This window comes from Anopheles cruzii, chromosome 3, assembly GCF_943734635.1.
Source record: "Anopheles cruzii chromosome 3, idAnoCruzAS_RS32_06, whole genome shotgun sequence".
NCBI lineage: Eukaryota > Metazoa > Arthropoda > Insecta > Diptera > Culicidae > Anopheles > Anopheles cruzii.
This window is the reverse complement of record NC_069145.1, coordinates 83,433,734-83,450,412: the sequence shown is the minus strand read 5'-3', so window position 1 is coordinate 83,450,412 and position 16,679 is coordinate 83,433,734. Positions and strand designations below refer to the sequence as shown.

The window sequence follows — 16,679 nt, the reverse complement described above, 5'->3', positions numbered from 1 at the left end:
TCATCGCAGTGGCCGGCGGTCGGTCGGTTAAAAACCGGTTTCCCGATAAGCAAACGATACATCCATTCCGACGCCCAACGCGCGGCACTGCAACCGAATTTGATCGGCGGCCGTCGTGAGCACGTCATCAAAACAGGTCCAGTCCTGTCCATCCACGCGAGTGGCAAAACAGAACAAAAAAAGTATTAATATGAGAAAAGCGAGCGCCACTCAGAAGAAAGGGTTCATAGTTTCACGATCGACCGATCGAGAGACGGCCACGGCCTTAAAGCGGAGGATCAGAATTTACAAATACACCAATTAATTACTGTCACCGGCGGGTGCGTAACGCCACACGCACACCAGCACTGGCCAGATTACCGATCGTTCGACCGACGTGAAGCCATTTGCAGTCCGGCATCCTCTACACCGTTAAATCCGGGCGCCTGGCGACTCTCATTACGGCCGCGCGCCAAAGATTGGATCGTTCAATTCCCGAAAAGATGATGCAAGACGGCCGACCCGAGAAGCTCATGATCGTTGAAGATGACTAATTTACCCATCAGAACCGGGACGGGGGCAGGGCGCCGGGCGGGGAGATGGCCACTCCTTTTACGAGCCGGAACGAAATAGAAGCTCATTTATAACCCAACAATTTGTACGCGCTCTCCTCGGTCCCGGTCTCGGGGGCTGTAAGCCACAACCAATCTCCGCTCCGCCTGCCGCCGCGATGGGATGCATTCTTCTTCTTGGCCTCCACCGCCCTTCCGTGGGTTAATTAGATTGCGCACCGCATTTCTTTTCGTTTCTGTGCTATTTTCTCTCCGTTCTGTGGCTTCCTGGGCGCTATTAAGATTCAGACCAATACCAGCAAACTGGCGGCTGCTGGCAGGGTATGGGAGGATGCGGTGCGGTCTAACACAGGCACCTCTCTCGGACACACGCACCGTTGTGTAGAACACGGCAAGAAGAAGGGCAAAACAAAAGCCTAGAACGGCGATGGATGGAAGAAAAACGAAACCCCAGGTAATGAAACGAACGACGATCAAGCGGAGAAGGGGGCACAAGAATATGGCCGTGGCGGCCGGTAATAAAGAAATACCTTTCCCAGGCCAATCCGGAACGTTCGAGTTCGCCGGTAAAACGTACGATCGCGCGCTTCGCTGCGATCGGTGACCGAACACGGGCGTTGTGCTATTGTTTCCCTGCACTATTCTAAACCCTGTTCCATTGTATCGCTCCGTAAAGGATCAACATCAACACAGTAACACAGGCGGCTATTGCTTGTTGTCTCCACGCACTCGATCTTTTGTTTGCCACAAACAAATCCGAACCACGGCCAGTGTCGGGACGGATTATACTTACACAAACTTTCAACCACGCACACACAGCAGCGTTGATAGAACCGAAAGTGGATCGCGCCGAAGATCGAATGGCGCCGAGATGTCAATCAAAAGTGCACCACAGACACGCACAAGAAGTAGGAACACGTACACAACACACACTTTTATGCCCGTTTCACACCCCGCAAGAAGCACGCGAATTACTCAAGCGGAATAAAATTTGCGACGGGAAGACTAGTTTCTCTACATTTCTGAGCACCGGGTGAAAAAGAGGTATTATAGAAACTTTGAGCTGACATCTTTTATATACTAAACTAACTACTATTATCTCTAATAAAAGTACATTCTATCTTCACTATTGATGTTAATTTCCTATCCACACGATCAAGCGAAAAAAAACCACGAAAATCCCGAACGTGGTTTCCCGGTTAAAAAACTGACTTTGAATTGTCGAACCTGACATCCATTTTCTAACCTGACACTCGAACAACAAACCATGAAAATCCCGAAGATACCGATTCAACGTACGAAAATCTCGAAATTCGACAAACACCAAACAAAATGGACGCAACCCCGAAGAACCGCACCTTCCGGCGTAGAAAACGCAACTGAAAAACGCAACTGAAAACGCAACGCAACGCGCAAAGATCTCGGAGTTTCGCCGAAGTCGAACGGAACGATTCGAAAAGAAACGCACACCAGCGCGCGCGCAACGTAAACAATCGTGTCCGTACACGGTTTGCCGGTAGCTTCGGTTCGCTTCGGTTTGCTTCGGTTCGCTCCGGTTCGGTGTGCGTGTCGCACTGTTCGGGCTGTCAGATGCGTAAAGTACGCGCGCGATCCGTCCGTCATCGAAACGGAACGATTCTTATCGAAAAAATGATTGAATCACACCGAAAGGATGTGCGAAACGATCGCTCTCAATCACGCGGTCCCGTTATCACGTTGGGTGCGTTGGGTTAATCAAAACATTTCACGCACTCCTCCTGTGCGATGGCTTTACATATTTTCAATCACCCTTTAACCCCACCAAATTCCGTCGCTCCAACAATCCGATGGCATCAACAGCAACATGTGGTTTTCAAAAACACGTTCATTGGCCGAAGTGTGGTAATATCATTTGTGTAGTGCCAGTACTCACTTGCCAAGTACGTTATAAACAGTGGTGTTTTGTTCAAAAACACTCTCTTCCTCGGCACGCAGTGGTACAGAATAAATCCGCTTACAAAAATCATATCACGCCTCGACCATCATTACAAATATTACGAAATTCTAATGTGAACTCAAGTTGTTAGCAATTTATTCACACACAGCTGGGGTTACCATGTTACACGTGTTTAACTGTGGAAACACAGTTTTTTTTACCGGGCCGCATTTATGGAGAAACACAGTAAATACACTAAAATTTTTTACTTATCCTTCTTCTGTTCGAACGATTAACGTCTCTCGTTTTAAATGTAACCGCGCGAAGTTCGACTGCAGCGCCATCTGTGGTGAAACGGCGCCAACATTGCAAGCTCTCCGTAAGTTGGAATCTGTAAGCTCTCCGTACAGTATTGAGCAAAAGGATCGTAACACGTTCGATTCGATTAACGCACGTTTGAAATAAAATTATAATTTGCTCAACTGAGAAAAATTATCCAGTTTATTGAAAAGCCTTAAATTCCAATACAATATTCAAGCAACTTCGCCTTTCATATAAAATGTAGCATACCTTTAGCGAACAATTCCCTGTTCCAGCGCATCAATTTCGTTCGCACACATATAATCATTAACACAAGCTGACGCACCGGAACGATCAACGCTGCTGCCCCAAAACGTTAATTACAAACAATTACTTACTATTTTCTGAAATCCACCCCTGGTCGACTACCATTCGTAGTCAAATTTTCACCAATGCACAGGACAAACGTGTTTATCGCGCGTTTTCCTGTTGCAGCTCTCCGTGTGGAACCCTAACCGAGAGTCCTTCGAGGAGCCGTCGGCCGTTCCCAGAGCAAACAACTCATACTTGATAATGAATTCTCCAGTGGCGTCCCGAACCGTTCCGGTGCCGGTAGGCAAACGGCTACCCCAGCAAACGCCACGCACTCGACGTTTGACTGGAGTATTGATTCAAAATCCTCCCCAATAGAAAAATTCGACGACGGCAACGACGACGATGGTTGATGACGTTAGAGCGAATAGGTAACTCAATTACCGTTCCAACTGCATCATGCGTAAGCCGTTTGTTATGGAGAGTTTTTTTCCATGGGCCGCTGCAAATCTGAAGTGCATTTGCTCGCGGAGGTGAGTGCAACAACCCTCAAATCATAACGCCCGTCGCGAGGCGGTTCTACCGGCGGGCGGGCCGGGGGCCGGTTGTTGTTGTAGCATTGTTTGCAAACCTGCCACTCCACCCGGCGTGTGACAAACGCGTTATCAAGCGGCCGAAGGGCGCGGTTCACGCGCGGCAGGTCCTGTCCGGGATGGTGCAGCAGCTGCGGCTGCCGCGCCCGGCTGCTGCTGGATGGTAATAAAATAATTCCACTCTGTACGACAGAAATCGTCCCCTCGACCATCGCGCCGGGTCAATGCCGTTGCCCTAGGGTGCCCGCGAGCAATCTGTGAAACATGGGAATGGATGGGCGTTAAAAAACTCCTGCCCGAACCGTCTCATCGCCGACGCCGCCGCCATATTGCCATGGTAACCCCAGCTGACGGGCGAGAATGTGGACCGGAATGCGTACGCGTTCATTCATCGTTCAACAGCATACGCAAAAGGGCTCGGACCGTGGACAGGACACGGAGGCAGTGCGCGCGCGCACGCCTGAAAGGTAGGCAGCACCCATTGCATCCCTGCGCTCTCTCACGCTCTGCCGCTATCAGTTACGGTTCGGTCGTTGCCGCGTCCGGTCACGGGATTCGTGGTTCAAAGGAGCCGGGTGCTCCACGTGCACTAAGGGTGGGTGGGTGTTCAGTGCAGTGATTGGCCCTGTGATTCACGTCGTGCGTTGTTGGGAATAGGCCGGGTCCGGACAGGGGAATTCTGAATTCTTCCGCACGAGCTGTCCATCACGAGCCGGCATCATCCGGTAGGTAGTGTAAACATTCATCAGTACATCGTTATTGGTTCTACCAAGAATTCAATTCAGCAGATTCCGCACCACGACGGACAGAGAGACGAGCAGTTAATGGCAAAAGAAGTGCCTCTAAATTTGGATCTTCGTTCACTTCGTTCCCGGCCCGATGTTGTCCGAAGCTGATTCAGATATCGGATTTTTTTTCCCTAGAACATATCGCACAGCATTTTGAGATGTTTTCCGGACACAAGTTACACGTGTTTATTTGTGTTTCCAACTCCTACGACGGACTCGCGGTTGACTTTGGTTGGCTTTCGAGGGGGAAGTGTTTCCGTTTTTTTAAGTCTTCACCTGTCAAAGTGATGCCCTTCTGCATCGTGGACCGGTTTTTTATGATCCACGGCGGACCACCCGAGGTTTTTAAAAATATTACACCATTACCCTGCTCACTTGAATCAATTCAGGACTTCAATCAGAAGCAGATTGTCACTGGCGGTGTTAATGCGGATTACGGATGTCTTCTCATCCATCAATCACCCGGCCAGACTCCCCTCCGAAGTAAAATCTGATTGTTTTCGGTGCCACGAGAAGGAAGTGCACGGGAGACAAAATGTCGCCAGGAAGCCGGCCCGGCACCGTCGTGCTGTCTCGGCACGTGCCACTTGACTTGGGTGGAAAATACGAGCACGACAGCCACAAAAGTCCACCACATTAAGCCATCTTCATCATCGATGTCCGACACAGCAGGGTCGGGTCACGTGCAGAGAGAGATTTATGAAACCAGAAGCTTCCGCGGTCGGGCGGTGCGTGTTGCATCACGGTCCTTCAGGGTTCGATTCCGCAATCCCGATCGCTAGTTTTATTGCCTCAGTTATGTTATGTTATGCTGTGCACATCCTACCCGTTCGGTTCCAAGGGCACATCATAAATGCCCGCAAGGGACGACCCGAACTCCGACTGATCGCATAAAAATGTTCCAGGACAAATGGAAGCAAAACAATCACCCGGTCCTGGTGAACAATGCAACCATTCTGTGCTGATCGCCGGCAGATGACGCATTGACGGCGCGCGTTACGATGAACTGCGCGAACACGGCACCGCACGGAACGTGTCACGAATCGTTAATTGCCCCGGGACATGCCGGCTAGACGGGACGAAACAATGTGTGTACATCAATATAAATACTTCCGAGCTCGCCCCGATCGGTCAGGATTGTTGAGCAAACGATCGAACAACAAACCACCCAAAAACAACTAACCGTTCCACGAAGACCACTGGCCGTTCGGGGCGATTTGGCACGTCTTCCTTACCGATGAGGCGCCAGGCAAGTGCCGCACCATTTGGCGTGCGGTTCCATCTTGGGAGTTGGATCGCCGGTGTCCGATCGCCCCTTAACCGATGGACGATGGATTTGATCGGAATAATGAAACGGTTGTCACAAACTAAGGCGCACCGTAACGACTTGTCAGAGGTCTCCGATCAAGGTGCCGGTAATTGCCGAAAACACTGTCAGAACATAAACTTTCAGTAGCACCAAAGTGGCCCGGAAAAGGAGCACCATTTTTGGTGCAGCGAACACCGTTAGAGGGCTTAGGGTAGACAGGGAACCCTAGGCGCGCTCGGAAACGGAAGGCGATAAATCAGTGGCACCTCATTGGCAGTCGCTGACTTCGCGATTTGCGCCACCCGATCGTCGCTGTCAACGGGCTCGATCACCCTAGAGATTTACTGTGGCCCGTGCCGGTTCTTCGTGACTTCCGAGCCAGAACCTGCTCTTAGTTATCAGCTAACGTAAGGCGGTTAAAGCGGCACAGTATTTGCAACGAAAATTGCAGCTCAATTAGTCATCTCGGCAGAGCAAGAGAGACCGGCCGAGATGCTCCCGGCTGCATGACTAGGCGATCGTCACCTAATGGGGCTGCTGCAGGATGCGTCTCGATTACAGCAATCACAGTGTCGGGTGCTGAGTCTAATGCCTTTGTTTACTTGTCAATTAGTCACCCGGGAATTCGCGCAATGGAGCACATAAAACGCTCACCACGGCGGTCCAAAAATAACGCAAAGAACCCTTTCAACTCCGAGCCGCGCAATTAAACGCGGCTCGGCTCGGAGCTCAAATTTACCCCGCTTGCCCTGTATTTAGAACCCTGTGTTAAACACTTTCCCAATCTGGCGGGCAGCGATCCGTTTGCCGCCTTAATGACTGCAGCAACTGCACATAACCGGCGGCCGGCCTATCTCCCACGATGATCGCCCACGACGCCGGCGACGATGAGCTTCCGGTGTGCGCGGTTCTGGTGGCCGCCACAAGTGTCCCCCTCCCAAGCAGCGCTTAGCATAAGGCCCGTCGGCCAGCGGTCTCCCGGTATGGGCACACCCCCGGGCGACTCTGAACTCGCGGGTCCACGGAATTGAAATGTATTTTTAACCCAAAGAACCGCGAGTGCGTCTTCGAAAAATGCAGCCATTCTTTGCGCCGCACGCGGAAATGTTCGCGCCACGCCGTTGTCAACGCGGTTCGCTCGTGGGAAAACCGGCTCCGGGGCCGGTGTCGTGCAACAAATTACTCGACGCGCTTTAGACGACCACGCGGACGCCGCTTTGATTGATTTTCCAGGCGACCCAATGCCCAGTTGGAGATGGTTTTGTCGTTTCGAAAAAACGGAAAACAAACCAATAACGCCCGCCCCCTGTTGTTGTCCTTCTTCAGCGCGACCACCTTTCCGTTGCCCGCGACTAATCGCCTGCAACAGACACCGACGACGCGCCGCGCGCGTTGTTTGTATCACCACGCCGGCTCCGCGCGCGCTACAAAACGGAAGGCCGATCGATGGAACGGCACAGATTTACACCACGAGCGGTGCGGATCGTGTTAGTCTACGCCGGTCGCTGTTCTAGTGCGGACCACTAGTGTCCCGCGGACGTCTTAGTGCGCCACCGGCAATTTCCATTTCCGACCGGCGCGACAAAGTTGTTGTGATTTCGCGATTGTGACGACGGTAACGCAGTAGGCGAAGAAATTTACACACGAAAAAGGTGTTTGTTTGGTTGCCACAGAGACGAAAGGTTAGCGAAAAGTGCACACACGATCGCTACATGGGCTTGGCCGATCGGTGATCGATTCGTGGATCGTGTAGATCGAGGCCCTCGAAGTTGCCATGGCCAAAAGCGTATGAAAAGCAGCGAAATCCCGTGCGTGGTTTGAACTCCCAGTGGTGTCTGGTCTGGTCTGGCAAACATTGGCAAACGATGTTTTCTAGTAGCAAATTAGGACGAAGGAAAACCCTAAAAAAAACCCCCATCAAAGACGTCCAGTGTGCGTCCGTTCGTGATAGAGTCCGTGGTGTGGCGTGGCGATTGAACGTGATTCGATTCGATCGAATGTGCGAAACCAAAATAGAAACAGCCGGCGGTGCAGGACAAAAAACACTCATATTATCTCCTCCGATCGACAAGTTTATTTAGAATTCCATTGTGCAAACGGCAAACACCTCCTTTGGGACGGGGGTCTGTTTCGGTGCCGGTGGTGGAACACAGCTTCGTAAACTGTCGCTAGGCAGTTTAATAGGATTACACTTTAAAACACAAACAAACTGCCCAGCGGTGGAAACATATGCGGAACTAGCACGTGGTTGGCTCCGTTTTTTTTCGGCGCCATAAGGACCAGAACAGAGGACCATCGAAGTTTCGATGGTGCCACCAAAAGCATTAGTTTGGGAAAAAAACTACGCAAAACCAGATTAATTTTGCTACCATCCAGCATTATCGGCAGATGAAACAGAGCCGCTCATCGACGACCACGTTACATAAATTGCACGCGATTGATAGTGGCCGGAATCGGCACACGCTTGGCTCTATCTTCGCGAGGAGCCGCCTTTAATATTTGTATTTCGTCTTATCATGTTTTGAGACGGCACTCGCTGCAACTGTATACTCCGCGAGGTAACCAATCAACCGAAATGATTTCCATTTTTCATTACCATTCGGCTTTCTGTTCGCGCGAGAAACAGATCTTTCGGCGCAGTGACAAGGTCAGCTGTTGAGATTATTTTGCAACGCCAAGTTTTGGGTTTTGTTTCGTGACCCAATCTTCGTTCGTGGTTCGTGACAAAATCGAAATTTGCCAGCAGCAATTTGGGCGTTTGTTTTTTGCTGGTTTCGTTGGGCAAAATATCTCCCACCGCACGGGGTAACGAGTGTTGCCTCAATGACAAACTGTTCGCTAAACTGCCAATAATTATCGGCCGCAACATTGAATGGCAAATGTTACGGGCACACAATGACAAAAAGAAAAACGTTCCTCACACGCAACAATTATTATAATACGTTCGGTCCAACATCAAGGCTCGCTGGCTCATATGAATGTCTTTTCTTGACACCTCCTTAATGAGTGTATCCCAAAAATGGTGACTCAACGGCGAGGCATGGGAAACCCTTTCGAGGCTACATGCATGCGGAATCTTGTAACCAAATTTTAAACGTTTGCAGTAAGCGATTGACCATTTCCTGTGGCGATCGCATCCCTAAACGATCATCTCCCATCGGGCATTCCCTGTGTCTGTGAGGGCGCACTATGCTAAGCAGAGCATTATTTACGACACATGGGGCGGCGCAGGGCGTAAGGTTTCTTCTTCATTAGTCGCGCGAAGGGGAGCAGAAATAAATTCATCTCGAAAACAGTGCGTCCCGCTAGACAGGTGCGTCAGTGAGGTCGCCTCCGTCGTCAAACCGCAAACGGTGCCCCATCCGGGCCCTGAGACCGTAGTTACGAAATTTGCGGTCACAGAGCCGTACCAGCGCACGCCGAAAAACCACAGCTATCTAGCTCAACTGTCAATCTGCAGCTCCGACATCATCTGAGTGTCACAAGATTTTCCAGGGGCCCTCCCTTTGAGAGGAAAAAACCTCGCTGAACGCGTCGTCCCAGTCGTCCGTCTTGTTTAGGGACAGTAATGAAGGTTCTATAAATAATCCATCCGTTTGGAGAGCGCAATGATTGAGGGCTGACTTCTGGGAGCACGGCGCCTGGTTGGACGATGGCTGTCGAAGAGTCAGAGTCCCCATTTTTCCTCACGTTAAGTCCATTTTTACTTTCGCCCGGTTGACAGTAGGGCCAATAAGACGCCCGGCCCGGGGAGCGACTAATGGCCCTGGACCCTGGAGGTGTCCGTAAATATCGGGCCGTTTACGGCGTTCCCGGGTTGACTCGGTCGCGGGGGACACATCTGTTTCGGCTCGATCGACACACGAAACAGTTGACCGTAATTGATTATTTTCTTAAAGCGATCCAGCCAACTGGCTGCCAGAGGCTGCCTAATGCTCGAACCGAGAACTGCTTTTTGTCATTAGTACCGCTTAGGTAAACATTGCGTGGAATGTTTTAAAAATAAAGCAGAAGGGCCAAGGGCCATATTAATTATACTGACTTTTACAAATTAGTCTTTCGTTCAGAAACCTTTTTCGTCATCGCAATAAGTGATCGTATCTTCGGCTACCTATACGAGGGGTTTAGGAGTAAGATGTACAAAGAACCATTCATACTTGAACTTAACATTGCAAATCGCTGGCGTTTGCAAATCTGAGCTAATCTCCGTCGATTGCGCTTATCATTTTACAGGAACCTCTGCGTCACACAAAAAAAGACGTCAATTTGACACAGAAACCAAACGTGAGAGTGCCAATACGCTGATGCAGTCGTCCCTCTGCTCCGATAGGACTTATCGCCCGATTAAAGGCAACCGAGCGAAACAGTAATACCACCTCGGACGGACTCGCAAGTGACACAAATCAGTGACCACCGAGAACCTGTGCGATTTCGACGGTGTTCGCGGTTCGTACGTTTGAAGTGTTTTTGCTCTACCCGAACTTACCGAGGGCATCAGAGGATGCCCGCCGAAAGGTCACTGAACGACCACCGAGCGCTGTGACAACGGGGACATGCGCTCAAAACATAAACATTTCGTTCGGCAGCATTTTGTGTGGCAGACTTACTTTCGAGTGGGATTGATGGGCGAGTCAAGTGGTGTTAGCCCTTAGCATCATAAGCGAGCATCAGTTCCATCGGTGCCATATTCTTCTTCCGCTGGCCATCACCGAAGGGGTGCCTCAAACCGAAGGGGATTTGCCGATGACGCATCGCCCTTGACAGCTTTCATCGCGATATTAGCACAATTCCGCTCGGCGCCCAAGGCTCAGTATCAACCTTGATAAGGTTCGGTTTGATAGCCAAATCGTGCCCCAAATTAGCATTAATATCATGCCCGGGAAAGAACCCAAACACCGCGGTTAATAGTCCGTCGGGCCTCAGGCGAAGACAGAACGTACCAAAAAATCCTCCAAAAAAACATGAATCCAGTGACGGATTCAAGAAACCCGGCAAAGGTGGTTCCGGCGCCCCGGGGTCCGGGGCCGACCGACAAGACCGCCACCTGTCAGCGGGCGTGGATCGAAAATGACAAGTGTCGACAGCCGGAATCGGAACGGGAACCGTTCCTGCTGGCCTCCGCCACCGAAGACGGCGGCGACGGCCAGTCCGGTCTGGAGTGCGAACGATTGCTTGCAAAAACTGCGGACCGCGTCTTCTCCATCGACCTGGAACGAGGCGGCGGGCAGCCGAAGAAGTGTGATAAAGCCGGCGCCGGTGAGCTCACACCCGGCGCAGAGTCAACGGACAGCTCAACAGGCAGCTCCGGCACCGGAACCACGTCGAGCAGGAGCAGTAACACCGAGGACGCGCAACCCGACGCCAAACTGGTCTGTGACAAGCTGCGAAAGGTGAACCGACGGAAGCGGAAACCGAAGAGTCGCGTGCCGACGGCCGCCAAGCTGCTCCAGTTGTGTCAGTGCTGTCCTTGGGCCGCCCCGTGGAGTCTGCTGATTGTCAGCGCCCTGCAGGTATGTTGGCTGGATTGGTTTTTTTTTGTTTTGATTGGGATTTGGGGTTTGGCGAATCCAATTCGCACCGGCATCCGATTTCGATTCCGACGGTCCGATTGTTTGGCTCCGGGCGGTTTGAATTCCTCCTTGCGAGTGATAGATTTGTTTATTGGCGCGAAATTGACACGTTCCGGGCCAACGAGTGCCCGAAGGCTGATGATTTGACAGATTTTGAAGTGGGACAAAATTTAAAAAAAATAACCTAACTTTGAACCTTTCGACTTCTTCGACGTTTCTAGTGATTTGAGCAAAGTGACACTCTCTTAACATTAACTACAAATGTCAAAACACCTTCTAGTTCCTTCAGACAATTGAGACAAGTGGCATTCCCGTGGGCATTCAACTTCTCCCCTTCATTGTCCTTAACTTTCCTCAAGTCTTAAAGACGAACTCCATCAATCGTCCGCCGTACTTCGTACATTTCTCGTTCCCTACTCATCACACACTCTGCCAACGCTCATCCCGATTGTGGCGCGCGACCGAGCAGAGAATCGATTTTCTTCCAGCCTCTCCCGAAGCCTGCGTTCCTCTGCGTAGCTCGTGGTCAAACGACTTCACTTGCACTTTCTAGCGCTCGCCTCCCGGTGGCTCTCCCGTAGGAGAGAGAGGCTGAGATAGCGAACCATTAACCCAGAAACGGCGGGCCCAAAAAGGACACGGTTTTCCGCATCGTTGCCGGGGGACGCGCCAAGCGGTGTCGGAAAAATCGATGTCAAAAATTTATTCCGTCCTGTAAGGCACACCAGAGCCTCCTGATGGCGTCAGGTTCGGGGTACAGGGTGTGGCATGTGTGTCTGTGTGTCGGGGTGGGATGCTGGGATGCCTATTTTCACGTTCCAGGCCTAAGCCCACGATTTGTCTTCCCCAGTTTTGGCGCGCTCGCTAGGGCACGGTGAACCCTTCCAATAGACTTGTTGGCACCAAATTTTCACACTCGTCGATAACAAGAATACGGAGGCCGGTTGAAGGATGTATCTGGCCGACCAGACCGAACGCAAAGAAAGATAAATAGCCCATCGGAACAGCTGAAAACTTGTGCTTAATCATAGCGTAAGATGATGTGTCTACGGAGGGCCCCCAAACAAACAAGAGGGTGACATGATTACGTCCTAAGCCGGAATTAGCATCCATTTTATGCCGATCGGACGAAGATTTGCTGACATAATCCAACAACAAGAGGCGCCAAACGGTCGTAAACAAGAGCGCACCCTTGAATGCGGTTCTTTATGTTCTTTGTCCGTTACGATGTAATTATTTGCGATTTAATTTGCTGCGCTTTGTTGTGCGCTCGCTGCACAGTGCTTGCAGTGATGCAGAACGAATTGCATCGAAGATTACCGAAGAGCAAGAGTGTCCCCGGTCGATTGTCAGACCGGCGCGTTCCGATTTGGAGCAGCGCACAATAATCTTTGTTACCGATGCTTTTTATTAGCAGACCCGGTATTAGTCACCGGAAACCTGGCGGGGCCGTGACTGTTAAAAGTCACTTGAGACGAGGGTACCTCGGTGATGGTTTGATCTAAATATTTGAACGCAGCCTTGTCAACATATTAAGTTAGACATGCCTCGAAGGTTTCTATTTTGTGGCAAAACATTGTTTGAGGGTAAATAGGTTCTAAATTTACTGTTCCATCCCAAGGCTCTTAAAGAACTGCTACGCTCGAGGGTAAATGCCCACTGAAAGGGGCCTTCATCTGACGGTTAGTGTCTCGTCGCCTTAAGGTTCCCCTTCAAAACGTCATTCGCCATTGAACTTCGAAACGGAACATCCCCTATCGAGTATCGAGCATCCACCCTTCGGACTGAACCTTTGATCCGATTCGATGCGCCCTTCGACTTCTTGCCCGGCCCGACCATCTTATCATTGACCCACACACACCTCGACAACAGTAATTATGGACGGTTGGCACTGACAAAGACAATGATTGAATAAAATTGCAATAAAATGCAAGCTTAAGGCTTGATTGAACCATAAGCGACGGGACGGGCCAGGCACTGGGTAGAGCCCCCTTTTGGAGCATAATCTCCCACCGCAGCAGCAGCAGCAGGGTCGGGCTGCTTTCGGGCAAAGAATGCAACATTCCGTGGCCCCAGCTGGACCCCCTTGGGTGATTGATGAGACTGGCGCGCGAAACACAGTGTCACGTGCCGTGTGGAGTCTCTTGGAGTCAGTTTCCTTGTAAGGGAAATCTTGCCGACGACCCTGAAGCGTGTGCGATCTCTTCGATTGGTGCGCAATGCGGTAGCCGGGCCCGGGTTGACAGCTGGCAACTTCAACCTCAACTATGCTACTACATTATGTGCGCCCAGAGTGAGTATGTTGTCAATTACTAGCGCCCGAAACGGACCGCTGCCGGTGACAAAGGTTAGGTGGCCACTAGGTAGCGCAGAGCAGCTGCACTCGCGGTGCAACGGGGAATGTAAACAAAGGTGCAGGCAACGGCGTCAAACCTCGGCACTAAATCCAATATTGGCACAGCCCGCTCCTCGTGGCGGGCCCACAGGTCTATCGATTGTGTGACATTGTGTGGGTCAGTAGTGTGCGCCAAAGGCACTCACGGTCCCCGGAATGTTACGGCCGATTTGGTAAATGAATCGTTTCGATTGATCGGCTGCCCAGTGGACACCGCTTCACAGAGACAATCACTTGATCTGTCAAATGGACTCTATGGACTCCACGGAACCACGGTAGGCCCCGATTCGCAGCGAACCAACTTGTTTACCAAAAGAATTCGACTCGCTCGACGTGCAACCGAGTGCTGCCGCCACGGGTAGAACTGTGTCACGGAATGCACCGGATCGAGGAAGAAGGAACAGATTTAAGTACGGATTTGGCCTTCGGACATTGTGTCAGTAGAACAACGGTTCCCTACCGGCAACCCTGACCGACGTATGGCTTCACCGCGACAAGCGGGAAGAAAGCCATCAAACTGCACGGAATCAGTACCCGTATGCACTCGCCACTCGGCCGCTCCTTCGCCGGGAGGTTGAAAGTAAGCCAAACTTGCGTCACCGGATGCACCGGACCTCGGTTGGAGGCCGATTAACGATGACTAAATATCGAATGATTTGTCGCCGGTGTTCCCCGCTCTGTGCCCCCTCGGGTTGGACACAATTGGACGTTCCGGTAGTCACCGGTCCGGTCACCGATGCGGTGGTTCTATGGCGAATCGGTGTCAATTTACAGGTCCGAGACCGTGGCGGACGCATTTCGTTTAGAACCAAGTTATGGTTAATCGCTGGCCCTCGCTCGGTCCATTCTGCCACATGATGGACGCACCCGCTTCTCGCCACGGCGAGGCGATGAAAATAGTTTACAGCCAACTGCGGAAACCTCGTAAAACACAATCCAAATAAATGGGACCCATTCGACGGACAATCCGTCACTCGGTCGGCCGGGGGATACGTTTGACCGGTGATTTGGGAAACCTGATACCGATGGGCCCGGATCAGATGGGCGCACCCGCCGAGCCGAGTTTTCCGCGTTTTTCCAACAACAACAACAGGTCGTAAATCAACCACACGGCACTTCACTGCCACGCGCTCATGTCCGGAAGAAAACCCCGAATGCGGTGTGTGTGGGTATGGCTACCACACGGGGATTGAAGTCCTTTAAACATCTCTTTAAGATTTACGAGAATCGTGATATTTTTATTTAATTTACGTCGATGAAATTTACGACCCGCGCCTATCGATGGGCGGACCAGTTTCCGGGTTTATGGGTCGAATCTCGCGATGAGACGAACTAGTTGATGCCACAGAGAAGCGTTCGAAACATTCTCGTCGTTAAACGTTGTGAGAAATAGTTGAAAAGACCTGGCCTTGGTTTAATGGCGTTTAAACGGTAATGCGTTGGGTCATACCTCAATCGCTCTTAGAATGGAAGAAGAACATAAAAGGAAAAACTGTAGATTCTCGAGAAGGCCAACTCGGCTGCCATATTAATATCGTTTCTCGCACGTCATCACTTACCGCGCGTTCGGGTAACGCTTCCGTAAACAGAAAGCATTTAACCCATTAACCGTATCAAGGACCGTAGCGCGCCAATATATCAATTCACTCTCTCGCGCCCTCAGATTATCGTCTTCACCTTCAAGAATGACGCCATCTATCGCACGCTGATCTTCTCGCCGCTCAAACAGTACGAGGTGAGTATCCCCGAACGAAGCGACCTTCCTCCGGCGTGTTGAAACGATGTTTACCACTCCCAATCCTCGGCAGATCTGGCGCTTCGTGACGTACACATTCCTGCATGCCGGCAGTGTCCATTTGGTGCTCAACATTATCATACAGGTAGGAGATCAGACTAGGACACGCGCGACAGTTAAATGAACCCCCTTTTCTTGAACCTCCTTCAGCTCCTGGTGGCGTTCCCGCTGGAAACGGAACAGGGCCACGGGCCGGTGCTTCTGGTGTACTTTGCCGGTGTGCTGGCCGGTGGATTCGGTGCTTCCGTGTTCGAGCCGACCCTGATGGTCGGTGCATCGGCCGGTGTTTATTGCCTGCTGATGAGCCACATCCCACATATCACTATGGTGAGTACTCGCGGGATCGCCGGTCCGCTTCACCATGTTCTCACGGTCCTCGCTTCGCAGAACTTCCGAGCCCTTTCGTATCGGTACTACCGGCTGCTTGCGGTGCTGGTGCTGTGCGTCAGCGACGTCCTGTACTCGATTCGACACTGCCTTACCAAAGGAAACCTCCAGCCACGGATTGGCGTGGCGGCGCACGTGAGTGGCGCCATCTGTGGTCTGCTGATCGGGTTCGCCATCTACCGGCCGAAGGAGACGCCCGATTCGGACCGCACGATCGCTGTCTTCCGATCGCTACGTTACCTGGCCATTGCACTAGCCACCGGCTGGCTAGTGTTGACGGTGCTGTACAATCTCGACCGAACCAATGTGATGGAACTCCTCTAGCCCGAGCCCGAGGGCCCATAGTCAAAGAGTAGGTTAAGCCAGTTCCAATCCAGTCCATTTATAGCGTTGTACAGTAAATGAATAAGTTTTGACACCATTTTTACTTGACCGCCTACTCTACGGATGCCTACTTTATTCCGCTTATCTGAGGTGCACGGGGGGTGCCAGTACCTCCGCGCTAAATTCCCCTAACCCCTAACGTAACGAAAGAAACCTACAGAAATGCTATCCAAGTCGGGGCGGGCAGGCGCGAAATCGGATAGCGCTTCCATGTGGGCCCCTTACGATGATGCGCACGATGATTCCCGAACCAATTCCTACGGTAAGTCTTCCTAGAGCCAGATCAAAGAAGTAATAGAATCGTGTCACGGGCCGTCCCGTCGCCTAGTGACTATCCGTTGTGTGGGTAAAACTTGTTGTCATTTCTAAGCCCTCAGTGC

At 51.4% G+C, this 16,679-nt stretch overlaps 1 protein-coding gene across 1 annotated transcript; it reads left to right on the top strand.

Annotated features, from left to right (window-relative positions):
* The first annotated feature begins 10,398 nt into the window (after positions 1–10,398).
* Positions 10,399–16,240, top strand: LOC128272864 (rhomboid-related protein 2). Its single transcript, XM_053010746.1, has 5 exons — positions 10,399–11,278; positions 15,397–15,468; positions 15,542–15,613; positions 15,679–15,855; positions 15,916–16,240. Exons 1-5 carry the CDS (start codon positions 10,730–10,732, stop codon positions 16,237–16,239), a joined length of 1,194 nt encoding a protein of 397 aa, XP_052866706.1. The 5' UTR covers positions 10,399–10,729; the 3' UTR covers position 16,240.
* Positions 16,241–16,679: the final 439 nt, after the last annotated feature.